Here is an 18,961-nt window from a genome sequence, read left to right on the forward strand (position 1 = left end):
CCCACTAAGACCTGAACAGAATTTCCTACCATATCTAACCTGTTAAAGTAATAACAGTAGTACTGAAAGCTTTTTTAATCAATAGCGCTTTTGTGATCTTCAGGAGCTGTCTGTGACATTACACATTGTGAATTGTGCTTTAGAAAAAAAAAAAAAAAAAACGCTAATACAAAGTAACAACATGTGTATTTTTAACTCATGTTGTGATATCTAGCTGATACTAGGTTTTGGGAAGACTGTTATACGGTCCTCTATAAAGTCTTGTTTTTTGTTTTGCATTAATTAGTTCCTGAATTGAATTGTATCTATAAACCCAGAAAACAAGGATGGAAGTAGAGTGACATTGTGAGCTATACAGTAGGTATTTTAAAAATGTTGTAAAACATGGACTCATTCTGTACAGTAATTACAGTATACACTATGTTTGCTTTTTCCATTTTTTAGCAGGGTTAGTATTTCACTACATTTTGCATGAAGGGGACACCTATTTAAAAAAGGTGATAACAGACCCTGTTCTAAACTGGTGACAGGTACTTTTGAACAGTTGAAAATACCTTGGAAGTTTCTACAGCTGCCCCCGATGAAATATACACTTTCATAAAATGTAATTTGCTTTAAATAATAATAATAATAATAATAATAATAATAATAATAATAATAATAATAATAAAACACAAAACAAACGTGGCCTTTAAGGGGAAGGCGTCTCTGACAGAATACTGAAAAATGAATGGTGGTGTATTGATTGTACACATATTACATGTTTGAATCACTAATGGTTTATAAATATGGCTAGATGCAGGAGGACAAAATATGTGGATGAGAGAATCACAGAACACAATTTGAAGAAGTGGTGTCTAAACAATGACATGGCTTCCTTACAGCATTCCTGCTGGAGATTTCTCCAAGTAGGTTGATTGATTTTTAACATTTTTATTAGAGACTCTTTTAATAACATCATAAAATACCAAACAAAAGTGTAGAAAAACAATTGGTTTTAACACCTGGAATTGTTTAGATCTACAATAGACCAAAGTATTTTAAAGTCAGTATTTTTTATCATTGCTATGACCAGAGATTAAATAAATGTCCCTGCAAAATGATTATTCCAGTTACTTACATAATTAGAATAAAGAGTGACTAATTACCCTCAACAGTCGAGTTTGAACTCGATTTAAGTTTTCTGGAGTATACTCTACTCGCAATCTCAAATTAATCTGAGAACTCTCAAATGTCTAATGAGGCTTTTAATTACATTTTATGACATCGCTATTTACTGGAACTAGACCAAATGTGTTTTATTATTATTGTGTAATTAAGCAAAGTACCAACATATAATGCAAGTACAGTACTGAAGTAATTTTGATTACCTTATATATATATATATATATAGATATATATATATATATATATATATATATATAATATATATATATATATACACACACACACACACACACACACACATATATATATATATATATATATATATATATATATATATATATATTAGCTCAAAGAGCCAGCTGCCCAACGTTTCAATATGCTGTACATATCTTTTTTAGGTCATGGTAGAGACAGCATGTTAAGCACTCTTACATTAAACATGCATTAGAAACGTTACTTTCACATCATAAAACAAACCAAGCATAAATCTAGCCTACTTGTAGAGTATATCAGGGGTGACTGAGAGAACTCCAATTATGCTGTCATTCATAGTTTGTAGCCTATAGTTTTTTTATGTCACTTTTATTCTGTGTTTTGGGGAAAACTACAATACGGATTAATAGTTAATGCATTACTTAAATACTGATCAGCGATTGTTTCATGGCGACATATAGTAGTACAGTAGGCTACTTAACTGTTATTTTTAAATATGGCTAGGCCTTTATGACTAAATGTAACTGTACATTTAAAAAGTGACTGTACTCTGTAGCAACTGTATAGTCTTTTTGAACATCTGCAAACTGCGAGTGTGCAATTATATTATCTGTGTTAATGGTGCAATATAAATCTTTTTTTATATAAACAATTTTTTTTGTTCTTAAAATAAATACATAAATTAAATTAAACACTCAGCATAAACAAATGTATTTAACACATTTTACTTAACGACAATTCTCTAATGAAACTAGAGCTACAATTATAGTTAGATTAGGTTGAAAATTATGCATTCAGTGTGTAGCGTTCATGATGTTACACCATTTTAAAAGTATTCCTATTTATAGACTGTTCCGATTAGAGCTCCCTGGCTGAACTACAGGATGAAAACAAACCTTTAACATGTCATGTTCTCCTGCACTGGTGGAAGCTCTCCTTCCATATACAAGGACCTCATTGTAACAAGTAATACACTTTTGACCATCAGCAGTGTTCCATTACATTTTCCCAGAATACTTATTTCAGAGCTGATTAACACTCACGAGGGCTTAGTTACAATGCACGACACTGAAAAAATTATTTTTTAATATTTTAACATTTTTTAATGTTTTAATACAATAGGGTCCTATATACCTTGTCTTGGCCTTATTTTCCGTTTGTCTGTTAATTTATGCGGACTTGATTTTACAACTCTAATGGGAAAAAAAGAAGATTATGCAAAAAATAGATGTTCTCTTGTTATCTGAGTTCAAGCATTGTTTGCTCCGGGACTCAATGCTGGCAGTGATTTAGGCCTACTGTATCTGTAGCAGCTGCACACAATGATGTACCACTTTATGCACAAACTCTGACAAATAAATGACTCATTTGCAGCTAAAATCCTGTTAAATTTAGCTGCCTTTTTAATGACAGCTCTGCTCACCTGTGACACTGCAAAGTCAAAACTAGTCGGTAGCTTTAACATGGCAAACCTTATTGTTTTTTCAAGATTGTGTCCTCTAAATAGTCAATATTAATCACCAGCTGTGAAATAATATAATGCAACAAAACCAATATATTAAAAAAGACAACAAATACAAATGTAGTACAACTGTCTAAGCAAACTATGTAGTTACATGGAATATAAACATGAATACATGTTTAGTAACACAGCCTACCATTAAAAAAGCAACAAAAAAAGACAGTAAAGAAAATATTGGAAGAGGGGTAAGGAAACATTTTATCAGCTAACAATATCTCAGACTATGCATGCTTTAATTTAGTATATTTCCTGTCTCACAGTTTCCTGAGCTTGGCCTGTTACCAGATGCATAACCTATTATGATGGAAAACCACATGCTACGCTGCACGACAGGCCTGTTAATCGGGAAGATGTTTGGTTTTCAAGAGGGTTACCTGGCTGGTGGAAGCTTGGAGAAAGTTCCCTGGCAACGGCTCTTGCAAGATCAGATTCCTGGCAGGCAGCCTGGGCTGCCTGATCTGCAGCGTCTCCCTTAGCCCTTGCATGTGCGGTTCTAAACAAAGCAGAAACACAGTTTCTTAGAATATAGGTGGTGAGCCATTTTCTATGCTTAAAAACATCAGTCTTAGGCTGATACTCCTGCGTATTACATTGTTCGGTAATCAGGAAGAGGCCTTTGTAAATGCAAAGAATACTATTATACCACTTGGATTTTAAGGCATTATATGGCGTGTGCCACAGTAGCAGTCTTCATAGATTCCCATTAGCAGTAATCTTGGACTACTTTACCTAAAGGAGCATTAGATTGTCCAAGATTAGTGCTAATTAGGGTTAGGTAAATACAAAATAAATAAAAATTGACAAATTAGTACATCAGATTAGGTAACTGTCTGCTCAACTGCTAGAACAATCTGCAGTTTTGAATGGAGTTATTCCAAACTAGACTTGTATCTGCAGTGTTGAGTTACTAGGGCCCAATTTAATTTGCCTTTTAGCTGTGCAACAAATATTTAGAGAAAATATATATATAAACAAATGTGGAGCAGAATTTTATGACACAGGAGAATACAAATAGAAAATAATAATCAATTTAAAATTAATATTGAACTCTCAAATTTTACAATATACAGGGTTACTTAATAAAACCTAACAATGAAATTGGGCAAAGAAAACATTTAGTTTTACACCATTTTTAGAACATAAATAACTGCTCTAGGAACTGTTTGTCTGATTTCATTACTAAGTTGTTTTTTAGAATAGCAGTACTGTAAAAATAGAAATATTGATCCCACTTTCAAACTGCTCTTAATATCTTTGGGGACATTGCAGCAATAGTGTCTGCCGTGATTCTACAGCACATACTCTAGTCCAAATGCTGCCAGAGCAATAGAACTTGAGATGATACCCCACACCAGTTAAGCCACGGAAGGCATTGACAGGGTGTACCTGCTATGACTCCAATCCCCCCTAACTCAGCAAGAAACTGTTAAAAAGCAATGTTGTTTAACACGCGTTTCCATAGGGAAGGAAATAAAACTGAGGAGAGAGAGGGTACTAAAAAAGAAATAAAAAACATTTCCTCAGAAGGGTCAGTGACTCGTGCAATATAAGAGAACAGTACTTTATCTGGGTTACCAATAACTAAAAAGCTTTTTAATTTTTTTTTTACACATGGCCAGGTAAAGTATTACTGAACTGAGCTTGCACTGCAAACTAATGCACAGTTAAATACTTAATTCATATATGTCCTTTGTTTTAGAAGGACATCCCCAATACAACTACCTTAGTGTAACACCACATTAAATAAATAATCAGATATAACTGGGCAATAATCTGCCAGTTTCTCGTCTCTGTAATCCATCTTAAATCATTTCAAAATCAATGCTGTTTGCAGTACTGGTGTTTTATAATCAATTTTAAATATCTAAAGCTAAATCATTGTTTTTATTTTTTTGTTTTGTTTTGTTTTTATAAATTATAGTACAGGTCTGGTGTTAGACAATTGTGCCTGAGGTGTACTCTGTAACATTTAAAAGCTGCATCTTTTGGTGACAGACAAGACGTCAGATTTGACTTTGATAGAGTAATAACTACTGGATAATGTCTAGTTCAGAAACCTCTTTCCACAAAATAGAATTTTTATATTTTTAAATACGTTAATTTATTGGCAAAGTACTATAAAATTGAGCTGTGACCTGCAACAAGGGCTCACACTTTGAGACATCCTGTTTTCTTTTAATAAGTGGCAAATTAGCATAATCTGCTTCATGCTGATGATCTGATACAGCTCTTCTAGAGGTCTGCGTCTCCTGTTACTGTCATTTGTAACCTTTACTTGTTCTCATTAATAACCTGTCCATGATATACATTGAACAGCTCACTAAATGATTGGTTTCTCCATTCTAAAACAGACTGCTAAAATGACTCCAGGACCCGTCTATGTTCAGATCTAATTTTAGTTTTTAAATGTCATCCCCACCAATGAACCCTTTTTGGAATACCCCTGTGCTGTCCTATGCCAGTGAGCATCTTCTGAACTAAATATTGTAACTCTTCAGGAGGGCTGATCCAGGGACATTCTCTACCAAGAACACAACACACTTTACTTTAGAATATTAATATTACCCTGTGTAATAGTACATTATATATACCAGGTGGGAGCAAGCTTCCTTCTACGTTTATCTATTAACCCTTTAAGGGCCGTGATCGTGTATACATGATCATACTGAAGTGTCTTTCTGGGTCAGTGACGGTAAACATGATACAAAACACACTTCATTTTATTGACTTACTGGGCCACCATACTTTGCCAAACAGGTTGAAAACACATGTCATTATGTTTTTGTGAAAGACAGCCACAAAACTGCTACATCTCTACGAAAGCACAGGTGTAGCTCCATTTCGACTGCTGGCACGAAAGGAACAGACAGATATTTTATAGTAAAGTAAGTAGAAATAGTTAATGTTACAATGTTAAAATATATGCTGATCACTAGAGAAAGCTACCATGCTGTATAGCCTATATTAATTCTATATTGTTTAAATTAAATCTGTGGAGAATGGTAGAGACATGTATGTGCATGTGAGAGCGTGAGAAAGTCAAGTGACGCAGGCAGTAGTTAAAGGACAAAATGTTGCGGGTTCGGGTCAGGTTGAAGATCTTATTAAAGCAGGTCAGGTCGGGTCACTTGTAAGAAGATGGTGTTGCAGTGGGTTGCAGGTTCGGGTTTGGTCCTGTAGTAGTGGGTCCAGGTCGGAGGCGGGTCGTAAAAATTTGACCCGCGGAGGACGCTAGCTTGCAGTCTCGTTTTGTACTTTGAAACCATTTCCTGGCATCTTTCTGGAGATATTTTTGCCCATTCTTAAACACATACAGTTTTGAGTTCTGCAATTGACTCTGGTTTCCTTTTTGCAACAGCAGCTTTCAAGTCAATCCACAACACCTCAATGGGATTGAAGTCTGGGGCTTCAGATGGCTAATCCATAACTGTAATCTTCCTTTTTTTCAGAAATTCCTTTATAGATTTGGGAGAATGTTTAGGGTCATTATCCTGCTGGAATCCAAACTCTTGTCCAATAAGCCTTGTAGCACTGGGTAATGTCTTGATAATTTGCAGCTTTCATTGATCCTTCTACAATACAAAGGTCACTACTGCCTGAGGAAGAAAAACAAGCCTATACCAACACACAACCTCCACCATGTTTAACACTGGACATGATTAACTTTTCTTTAAATTCTTCTCTTTTTCTCCAAACATTTTGTTGCTTTCTTGTTAAAAATACATATATTGGATTTGTCTGACATACAATTTGGTTGAAGAAATAACCAGGCTTTTATAAGTATTCAATGGAAAATTCCAATTGCTTTCTTTTGTGCATTGATTTTACAAAGGATTGCATCTTGGCATTCAGCCATGAACATTCACCTTGTTAAGGTATCGTTGAATTGTTCACTCGGGAATTTCTTGACCATCTTCTCTCAATTCTTGTGTCAAACCTTTTTCAGTAATCTGATAATTGTGCAGGGCTGCTCGAACGATTCTTCTAGATTTTGCAGAAATCATTCTTGGTCTTCCACACCTGGAGCTAGTTGCAGTAATTCCTGTTCTCCTGTGTTTGTCAATAATAGCCACACAGTGCTTTTCGGTAAACGGAGTGTTTCTGCTATTTTACTTGTAGTTTCTCCTTTTTCGTTTAGTTGTATCGCTGCCAATTTTAGATTGTTGCTGTACTCTTTAGTTTTAACCATTTGTGTTGCTTTTGTGAATCACACATTTCCAATTTATTTTTCAGCACTTGATGATTATGTGTTCTATAATTATGATCAGGTGTTGGTTTTCAATCATGATAATTGTTGATAATTAGCAACAAATGGGTTTCATGCTAAATATGTTGATTGCCCTTTATGCATGCTATGTAATTTGTTCTTTTATTATAAAGCTGAATTTCTGCTTTAATGTATATTTTTCAATAGAACACTCTCATTTTTTTAAACTGCCCAAATACTTTTGTCTGCGACTGTATATGTATTTGTATAATAGGTTTATAATAAATATGCAATCAAAAAATGTTTATCAAATAATACAAGGATAGCACACAGCGCTTTCTTATGGAATGTTTTTTTTTTGTGTGTGTGTGTGTGTGTGTGTGTGTAACGCTATGTCTCGGTTTTTGTTTTGTTTCATGTAGTTTTTTTATTACATTTTTTGGTGGCCAAATGAAGCAGACTGCGCTTGCGGAGCTTCAACACAAACTTACAACTCTGGAAACCCAGTTTATGAAAGCTGCACGACATTAGAAGCTGCTCAAGGCCAAATTAGAAGTCACCATTTAAATATACCCCCCAGTATTTTAATATTAATTAGGTTATTTGCATTTGGAACGATAATTTATCTGGCTGCTGGGAAACCACAAGGGAAACACACACAACCTGAAAGTATTACCAAAATAGAGTGAGAAAAAGGTGGGACTTATTTTTTCTTTTTCCATGGAAATTGCCCCAGTGTGATTTGTCCAAACATGAATATTTTTCAACAAAACTTGTAAGCTCCCTCAGGGCATAGATTAACACATTTTTATACACTGATCTCTTTGAAAACACTAAGTGGAATACATAATAATAAAAATATTTAATGTTTTAAAAAAAATAATACTGAATATATTGTTGAACAAAATAAACTTTATGTTTTTTTGAAGTTGTACAAACCACAAATGTAATATCTCCCACAAAAGTAATAACCACCTGCCCAGAAGAGTATTATCTCCCACAAATGTAATAACTATATGTTCACATATATAATGTGTCCCACAAATGTTGCATCCATGATAATGCCTGTGAATTACTTAGCACATATTTACTGTATGTATGTATTTAAATAACAATTTAACTTATAATTAATAATATTCATTAGTGCAGGTTTTGGAAATAAGGATTTTTTTTTTTTTAAAAAGCCATTTGCATATCCCCAATAATTACTACCAAGTTAATTATAACAAATGTTTTTTTTGTAATGAATAATAACTGAAAGTTGGTAGAAGGGTATAATTTTTAAGTTTTGAATACGAAAATAATGAACAGAAATAAGGTTCAACATCAAAGGAGATGCACAAGATGTCTTGTACTCCATCTGTGAATGTTCCCATAGTTACAACATTATGCACAGTGATTCAGATAAAAAGATCAGAATATAAATACAGGGGAGGGAGAGAGATTACAAAGAGAAGCAAACAGGCCTTGCAATATTTACTAAAACAACTACAGTCAGTTACCTCAGAATAATCTTTTTTAATATTCAAAAATGGACAAACACACACATAACAGACAGACTGTTGAGAAAACGCCAACACTGTGCATTGTCTGTTTCATAAATTACATTAGATTTTTACTGCAGTTATCTTTAAAATAACATGTGTATGAAAGGACATCTACACCAGATTAAAATATAACACAACAGAGCATTTTGTCTACTGACATGTGTAGCAAGTATGCTACTAACATACACCCCCACAATATCTGTAAATAGAAAGTAGAGCTACCAGTATCATGCAAAAGTAGATCACAATAACCTACATCCACTGTACAGTATGTGTATGTAAAAATGTCAATCTGACATACAAGCATATGGGTTCCTCCATAACCTAGATTCTGATACTTAATATCTTGTATTGCCAAATAAGCATTGGCAAGATTCAGAACATAACTGGCTCTCTAGATGTTATTAAAAATGTAAGTGAGAAATTAATATACGTACCTCCTTTATTCCTGACACTGGGGATATGCACCCCCAGAAGGGGTAATACAATTTGAAGATTTAATAAACCTAATGTCTTAACAGTTAGACAAAGAAACATAGTCAACATAATTAAAATATTACCTAACATACTGTGCATAAATGCCTACACAAATACAATTACAAATCTTCAATTTATATTACATATAAAAACTTCTGAGACCATTCCTCTTCCTCTGAACTTGCTCCGCCGCTTATCTCTTGTCATATGCCACTTCAAGATTTGCTGGAGCCAGATGAATAACTGGGCTTGCAACCAACAAGACACTTGGCCAGCTAAACTGCTGTTGGCTAAACCCTTCAAGAAATCTTAACCACTTGCTGTAGTATTGTGAGCAACAGACCAGGGAAGTACTCCTGTCTACTATTGGAATTTGCATTAAAGTCCCACTATCAAAAAATTACTCTGTTACATACTGATGAATAAGTGATGGCAGACAGATCAATGTTAAACAATAACAAACAATTTATAATTAAGAACAATGTGGGCAGTATACTGTACGGTAACAACTAAAACATTTTATTAACTGCAAAAAAATCTGATCTATCAATGACAATACTGTATGCTACATCCCTATGATAGGCACAGCCCTGTCGCTGGTCCTTGCGCAAATGTATGCAGCTGGGATGCGGAACAGGATACACGTTGCTAGGCAACTAATAAGAGCAGTTAGGCTTGCCCAGCGCTGAGCTGATTGGGATGTCCGCAGCTCAAAGGGCGACTGCACCACAGCTTGAGGCAAGTGCACCGCCATGCTACACAGAGTGGTGCTTTGTTTACATTCAGGAGAGTGTGCGTTCGGCAGGATAACTATTATGGAACTCAACTGCAGGATGGTGCTGTGAAGACCCTGCTCAGCCAGGACCATTGCAACGACCTAGAGTCGCTGGGAGGCCAGAACTTTGGGGAGCAACAGTGGTAGGGTTAGTTTAGGGGAAGTTGATTCCAAACAGCATAGAGAGGGTTTGTGTAGTGTAGTAGGTTCCTGGAGTGGGACGTCTCTTTTAATGAGACTAGTGTTCGCCTTGTGTGGCAAACTTTTATTTTTAGCTTTGTTTTGTTTTCTTTATTAAATCTGACACTAGGGCTACCATTGCTAGTACCCTAGTGGCAGCACCTGTATTGTAATTAAATCTGCGAGCCTGTGCAGCGTGCCAACACCCAATGCTCTGTGTCTGCCTCAATATTATTCACTGACGACCCACACATGCAACACTTCCCCCTGTTACATACCTCTTGTGTATTTCTGTTTTATAAAAATGTGTAAAATGGTTATAATAATGACTTAAACATCAACAGAATGTAGATCTGCCAGCATTCAATTAAATAGACTGTCTTAAACATGACACAACCGTCAGGGAAAAAATCTCGCTTAAAACAATACTGTTTGAGCAGAGATATTCATACTACTAAATCTGTATCAGTGTGTTCATTTAAAACCCTCTTTAAAACAGCACTGCTGATTCCATATCAAATAACACACAGGGGTATGTGCAGTCTGAGACGCTGGGAGAATTGTTCTGCTTTTGTGCTTTTTTTCTTATGCAGCACCAAATCAAACAATTCTTAAAAATGATGGTGCCCCAGAATGGATCAGGAGATGTACTGCAGGGATTTTACTTTCAGGGGGGTGAGGCTGAATTTCCACAAAAGAGACTCACTTTTATTTAAATAAAGGAGCCACAGAAACACTTGTGTTAAGAGCATGGGAACATGTCATTTTCTGACACATAATTTATTAATTGAAACATCTTGCCCAGATATTTACTTATTTAGAAGTTATGTAAGAATTCCAACAATTCATTTATTGATGTTGTGGATGTTGGTTTTACATTGTTGACTAATAATAGGTAGTCTAAAGAAGAACTTGGCAGGGGGTTAAAAACATGATGATATATATATATATATATATATATATATATATATATATATATATATATATATATATATATATATATATATATATTGTGAGATAGCAGGGAGGGGGTTAAAATCCTTCCCTGCTAAAAACCTTGTGAGAATGCACATTTGGGTGTTATGGGGTTTAATTGTGTAATTGTTTTATTGTTTAGTAATCCCCTGCACCTGGTGGTAATTGTAAATTAGAGCCAGGTGCAGGGTATTTAAGAGAGGCAGCCAGTCTGTTCCAGGCTGCTGAGAGAAGAGCCCGACTGTGTGAGTGAGCAGTCGTATTGAGGTATTGTGTAAGGGTGTGTTTTTGAATGTTTGTGGCAGGTAAACGGTTTAGCCGTCCTGCGTGATAGTTAGGTTCCTGTTTATGTTTAGTGAGTGCTCCAAATAGGAGCTAGGTGTTTGTTTTGTGTTTATTAAAAGTGCGTTTATTAAAAGTGAGCGCTGTTTCAGTAGAATCCTGTGTGTTGGGTCGTGATTCAGAAGGGAGAAGAACCCGTGAGAGCCTGTGTGGCAAGTAAAAAGGTGACTATATATATATATATATATATATATATATATATATATATATATATATATATATATACATATGTATGCAGAGAAATTATTTTATAGGCCTACTGCAGGTTGTAATGTTACTTTTCTTAATTTATTATATTATATGGTACATAGATTTGTGTTGCTGAACCTGGAATGCAAGATCTTACATACAGCTATGGACAAAAGTTTGGCATCACCTAGAATTTTAGGATTGAGAAATAATAATAATCCTACAGTATATGAACATAATTTATTTATTATTAAACATCATGTAATCAAAGAAACTACAAAATGATATAGCATAAGTCTACCGGAAGCCATAATAGTAGTACAGTATTTCTTGTTAGATTTCGAAATGTCACTATTTTTCAATTTGTGTCAGTTTTCAAAGTGGTATGTTATTCAATATGTAATGTAATATTATTCAGCAGGTTTCATTCGCCTTTATAAAGCAAAATTAGTAAATTTTATAGGGTGATGCAAAACCTTTGGCCACAGCTGTACATTTAGGGAAATCGTTTCGAATTTTCTTCTCCTATTGTACAGTTCTGCAAAAAATACACACACAAAAAAAAAACCCCACAAAAATGTAATGACTGGAACTATTACCCTCAGTAATTTGGCAGAACCCCCCCCCCCCCCCCCCCCCCCCCCCCCCCCCAAAAAAAACAAAACAAAGATTTATATGGATATATTGTTATGTTAAAATTCTATATCTCAGCTAAATATATTTACATGAAATATTTTAATAAAAAGAAGACAAACAGCGAAATATGTTCCTCACAGCTATTCAACAATGGAGCCTTCCTTATACTTTTATTTCAGAATTTGTAGCCACCAATACTGCACTTGGTTACTGCCTCTTTAAATAATAAAAACGCAATAATAACTACAAAAATAAATGTAGTTTATTTTTTATTCTATATGTTGTATTATTGTGTCTTTAAAAAAGAACCTGCATCACCTAATGCGAGTCATATAAAGCTTGAATTAATGTGCTTTTACATCAGGTTTATTTTGTTCTGACTCACATTATCCAAGGTGGTGATCAACGTTTAGATGTATTCTGCCCTACAGTCTTAATAATGATTCGGGTTGAAATTATAGTTCCATCAGCTCGCGAGTTTGAAAAGGCACTGACTTAGTTAACTAATAAAACACCATTTTATTACCCTGAAGAAACTCTATCAGACACATTTGCAGACTACAGACGTACAATGGAAACACTATGGATCAGGATTATAAATTCAGAAGTAACAAGTGGGTTTACAGGTGTAACATTGGAAGACCCGCCTATTTTTTAAAAAAATGTATGTGTTTATTTATTTTTATTATTTATAAATTTAGTCATTGCCAATTATTTATTTTTTTATCCCAATTTGAAATGCCCAATTATTATTTAGGCTCAGCTCACCGGTACCACCCCTGCGCTGACTCGGGAGCGGCGAAGGCGAGCACATGCTGTCCTCCGAAGCGTGTGCCATCAGCCGACCGCTTCTTTACACACTGCGGATTCACCATGCAGCCGCCCAGGAGCTACAGCGTAGGAGGACAACGCAGCTCCCGGGCAGCTAACAGACAAGCCCACAGGCGCCCGGCCAGACTACAGGGGTCTCTGGTGTGCAGTGAGCCGAGGACACCCTGGCCGACCTTGCTTTACATATTTGCTTTGGCCCAAGCATACATGTTGCTCCTTTATCAATCTGCACTAAATCTGTTGTCTGACTTTTCACACTCCGTAAAGTGGCATAGAGCCATGATCATGTTTATGACTTTCGCAAAGGTTTCCCAACAATAATTGGTAACATACAAATAGATATCTTATTCAATGTTCTAGAAACAATTTGTTTGGCTGTTTATTTATTACAAGACATATTTTAAATGTGTCCACAATATCTTTGAACAAACAAACAATCAAGTACATAACAGAACTAATGTAAATTTTACACCCAACAGCAAAACTGTACATGTAGGTGCTAAGAATAAATAAAGGTGTAGGCATAGTATACATTGTAATCAGCTGTAAACTGAATGGTCACTATTATCAAGTAAAACAAAACTGTGCATGTTCTTCTGTGGTACACAGCATTGGGGATGGAAAATAGGTAATTTGAATACAGTGTGATGTTAAGCACATACCAACTGTCGTTTTTACTTTGATCAATACTTCAATGACCTTCTGGAAATAAACAGGTAACTCACACTAACAACACCACACACTGCCAATAAAACTGTTCAAAGTTACAAAAAACTGGCTTGTTTCTTATAAATTGACTTTTCTTTGGTTTTTACAGCTAAACACAGATAAAACACGCCCGGAACAAAAAAACACCCGTCTACTTCTTATTTTGTGCTCACTTCCCTCTATTGTTTAAGTTGCAGTTCACCAAATGGAGGCACTGTGTGTGCTGTGAGTTCTATCTGTGTAGATATTTGATTTGAGAGGTAAATACCAGAAATAACAGGTCAGTTCTCTGTATACAAAAGTCCCAATAAACAAATATTTGTGGCCATCTAAAATAAGTCCACAGATACAGAATACGGGAATAAACAAACAAAAAAAGCTAGAAAACTGTGGTTACATCGTTAGCATTTCCGATTTGCTTAATACCTGATGTTGAGGACGCTTTGGCTTAAAAAAGTCTGTGATAAGAATGGGACAAGCAGACTTCAAATGCAGTTCATTTGCAATGTATACTTTTTCAAAGTACACTTACAACTGTATTGTCAATAAAAATGACATAGTACAATAAATGTATAATACTTTTCATTGTTCTGTAATTAAAATTAGAGTTCAGTGTTACTGTAACTTCAATGAAAACTGACAGTATTCATGTGGCTTATAGTCTTGGTAACACAAATTACTGATTATACAATTTTTTTGCTGGGCCCTTAAAATTCTTATTAATGAGAATTAACTATATTTTATGGCTGCTGAGTTTTGTGTTGTTGTTACAGGCCTTGGGAGATGAGACAATTCCATGAATGTACTTTTTAGTCAGAAAAACAAGGTTTACTACATATTCAAACACAACACAATTGTTCTTCATAAAAACGGTGGACATTAATTTAAACTATTTAACACAGCAGATTTAAAATTGTCGGCCTAAAAAATAGAAACTATTTTGAGACCTGTTTTCACTGTATTTAATAAAGACTTACTAAAACCATTCCTGTGGGCACCAGCAGGGTTTATATAACGTTACATGGCTGCAGTATTTGTACATCCATTATGAACATTAAAAACGACCCAGTTTACCCAGCTATCTTGACGGTATGATTTTTGTTTGATTGAGTGTTAACACAGTTCCATATAAAAGCTTACCATGGTATATTTGCACACTGATTCCGAAATTCCCCATGCACTTACTGTCCTTGATGATGGTTAACTTTACTACTCTTTGCAATGCATTTACCATACTATAGTACAGCAGTTCTCAAACTGGGAGGTGCGGACTGTGTTCTGGGGGTGTGTGAGAAGGTTCAGGGTTTTCTTCATTTATTTTTAATTATATGGCACATCTTAACCTAGGCTATATCATATAACGGGCAGATACTTTATTTGGACTTCATTGGCTATTTTGATTTGATCGCCAACAATACTTCTACCAATCAGAGGGTTGCGTACAGTAGCAAGACTGGTATACAGAACAGATTGAAGAAGCGCTGGGCAAGAGATATAATGTGTCAGATATCAAAGTGGATATGAGAATGGCAGTAATGAAGCCAATTTGCTTGAAAATATTAAAAGGAGACCGGACATTTACATCAGTGGATTTAAAAAATGTGGCATTGACGATGCGATCAGAAACCCAGAGGCAGTGTAAACTGCCTGCTAGTAGGACTGTTCTTTTATATGTTAAGCATTCTTTTTTTAGAAAGATTTAATTAACAGCCAGAATTGTTTGTGTCAGACTTGTTGAAAGTCTGTAACAAAATGGTTGATTGTTATTGTCAATACTTTGCAGATACAACTATTAATGCAGGCATCGTGCAGGTATCGCAAAGTCCAGAAACAAAACACAACGTTAAAACATTTCGCACCGTAAAAAACTGAGCTGATTTTGCTACTGATTACTATTAACCGGTTTGAAATGATTTCGAAGCAAATAAAAGCATTTTCATTTGGGCTTTATTGTTAAAGATTTCACATGTGGCTATACTGCCCTACAATTACTGCAATTACTCCACAACAAATGACATACGATAATATCTGTTTTAGTTTTAACCTTGGTGAATGTGACCTACATGTTTTAGGCGTATTTGATTTTTTAAATAGTATTTAATGAGAAAGCACCAGAGAGCCTACTAAGTCAGTTTAAATAGGTCTGGCAAAATGAGAGCTGCACTGCACATTTTCATAAAGATAACTTAATACAATAAGTACATGCCAATAACTGGCTCAAAAACATAATCGTTGCGACTTGAAATAATACATATTTCTTTGCTTAGGTCCATTTAATACACTTAATAAAACAAAGTCGTCCTTCAGGATTCCCGATGATGCAATGCCATTCCAAACTTTTAAATCCCAAAATGAATGAAGGCTGTTTTTTATACATATATAGGGCTGCTACGATTACATTACATAGTAAGTGTTATTTCCTAATTGCTTATGCCTCAAAAGTATAGGAAATGGCTATTATTCCCCACAAACTTTGCTTTTGTGACCAGGACAGTGATATTTTGAAATTTACCTATTTTCCAGAACATTCCAGATAGATTAAGCGCTGAGTAAACTTGGAGTAACTTCTAGAACTTTCCAGTAATATAAATAGTAGTATAAATACAGGGGCCTTAAGCCCACCAGTTCAGTTTAGTTCCAGCTGCCTAAGTGGATACATATCTGCATTTTTCTGAGATGGCATCAAGAGGCTGCAAGCATCCGGCAGACGCATTTTGCTATGTCTGCGGCCAATTTATCAAGACAAGAGCGAAAAAGTACTCCGTGAAAGCATTTGCTAAGATGTGTGAGGCCTACAAGGCATATTTCGGCATACCTGTCAGGGATCACGACAAACCCTGGGCACCACATTTCATCTGCGAGCACTGCAAAAAAACTCTGGAAGGTAAGACGGGCAATTGTTGCTCGGAATTTTATGTTATAAAATGTGTTAAAATTTTTTAAATTGTAAAAGTTTTTAATTTTAAAATGTTTTACAATTTTCAATGTTATTGAAAAAATATATCATATATGAAAAATGTTGCGAGAATCTCTTACACATTAGTCATGGGTGAAATAAATGTGTTTTTGTAGGATGGTACAGAGGGGAAAAGAGAGCCATGAAGTTCGCTATCCCAAGAATTTGGCGGGAACCCACTGACCACTCAAGCAACTGCTACTTCTGCATGGTGGACCCTTCCAAACGTCGGACTGGCAAGAATGCACCTGCTATCACGTATCCGGACCTTCCTTCATCCATCGCCCCGGTGCCACACTGCCATGAGCTCCCCGTACCCACTCCTCCGGAGAGAGAGCAGCCGTCTTTAGAAGAGAGCAGCAAGTCAGAGAGTGAGGAAGACGTTGTAGATCCAGATGACAATTTCAGAGGTGGAGCTGAGGAGAGAAACCCATACTACCCCAACCAAAAAGACCTCAACGACTTGATTAGAGATCTTGGTCTCACCAAGTCCAATGCCGAGCTTTTGACGTCTAGGCTCAAGCAGTGGAACTTGTTGGATGAAAGTGTGCAAGTCGCAGATCAGAGGAAGCGTCACCAACCTTTTTCCAGCTTCTTCACCCGTCAAGATGGGCTCTGCTTCTGCCACAATGTGACCAGTCTGTTCGAGGCAATCGGAATCGCCTGTAACCAGAATGAGTGGCGCCTCTTCATTGACAGCTCATCCAGGAGCCTCAAAGCCGTGCTGCTCCATAATGGTAACAAGTACCCGTCTCTTCCCCTGGCTCACTCGGTGCACCTCAAAGAGGATTACAACAGCATCAAGACCTTCCTGGGCGCCTTGAAGTATGATGAGTACGGCTGGGAGGTCATAGGAGACTTCAAAATGGTGGTATTCCTGATGGGTCTCCAAGGCAGTTTTACCAAGTTTCCCTGCTATCTTTGCCTTTGGGACAGCAGGGACACCAAGGCGCACTACCACAGGCGGGACTGGCCACAGCGGACCGAGTTCTCTGTGGGGAGGAACAACGTCAAGTGGGAGCCACTGGTGGACCCCCGGAAGGTGCTGATGCCACCACTGCACATCAAATTGGGCCTTATGAAACAATTTGTCAGAGCTCTAGATAAGGAGTCGGAAGCCTTCAAGTACCTTCAAGACTTCTTCCCTAAGCTGTCTGAGGCAAAGGTCAAAGCCGGTGTCTTCGTCGGACCACAGATAAAGAAGATCCTGGAGTGCAAGAATTCCCCAAGAAGCTCACTAGTAAAGAGAAAGCGGCTTGGAACAGCTTTGTCGCAGTGGTTCAGGGCTTCCTGGGCAATCACAAGGCCGAAAACTATGTGGAGCTGGTTGAGACTCTGGTGAAGAACTATGGCACAATGGGCTGTAGGATGTCCCTTAAAGTCCATATCCTTGATGCTCATCTTGATAAATTCAAGGAGAACATGGGAGCACACTCAGAGGAGCAAGGCGAGCGCTTCCACCAGAATATACTGGACTTTGAACGCCGCTACCAAGGACAGTATAACGAGAACATGATGGGAGTCTACATTTGGGGGCTGATTCATGAAAGTGATTTACAGTATAATCGTAAATCTCGAAAAACTACTCACTTCTAAATCTTTTGTAGTCATTTTTGTATTACTTTAGTATGAATACATGTTAATTTGGATTCATATGTTGTTTTTTTCTGACTTTATGTGAACGAAAAGACACAAATTCGCCCGTTTTCTCATTGGAAATAGGTAAATTTCAAAATATCACTGTCCTGGTCACAAAAGCAAAGTTTGTGGGGAATAATAGCCATTTTCTATACTTTTGAGGCATAAGCAATTAGGAAATAACAGTAACTACCCAGGAACAAAAATTGTGTTACATACTGTAATTAAATGTTTGCAACGTGCATAGTTAATAACATTATTTAGATTTATCAATGAAACTGCACCAAATGCCCTGCCTTGCTATTTACAGTACTTTTACCAAAGACAAGCACTGGGTGTGTTCTTCTTTTCCTAAGTGTAAACGATCATCTGATCATGACTATACTTGCCTGATCATGACTTGCTGGTCTCATCATGACTATATATATATATATATATATATATATATATATATATATATATATATATATATATATATATATATACACACACACACACACACTGTATATTATTATTATTATTATTATTATTATTATTATTATTATTATTATTATTATTATTATTATTATTATTTGTAACCCAAACAACAACAATTGGG

At 36.0% G+C, this 18,961-nt stretch overlaps 1 protein-coding gene across 2 annotated transcripts in view; it reads right to left on the bottom strand.

Moving 5' to 3' along the window:
- LOC121313413 (junctophilin-1-like) overlaps positions 1–18,961 on the bottom strand; it is a 64,352-nt gene that overhangs the window by 27,884 nt on the left and 17,507 nt on the right. For both annotated transcript variants that reach the window (XM_041245927.1, XM_041245928.1), the window contains one exon: positions 3,277–3,395. In XM_041245927.1, the coding sequence (XP_041101861.1) occupies positions 3,277–3,395 (119 nt within the window). The remainder of the gene's footprint in view (positions 1–3,276; positions 3,396–18,961) is intronic.

Source organism: Polyodon spathula, chromosome 3 (genome assembly GCF_017654505.1).
Source record: "Polyodon spathula isolate WHYD16114869_AA chromosome 3, ASM1765450v1, whole genome shotgun sequence".
Taxonomy (NCBI): domain Eukaryota; kingdom Metazoa; phylum Chordata; class Actinopteri; order Acipenseriformes; family Polyodontidae; genus Polyodon; species Polyodon spathula.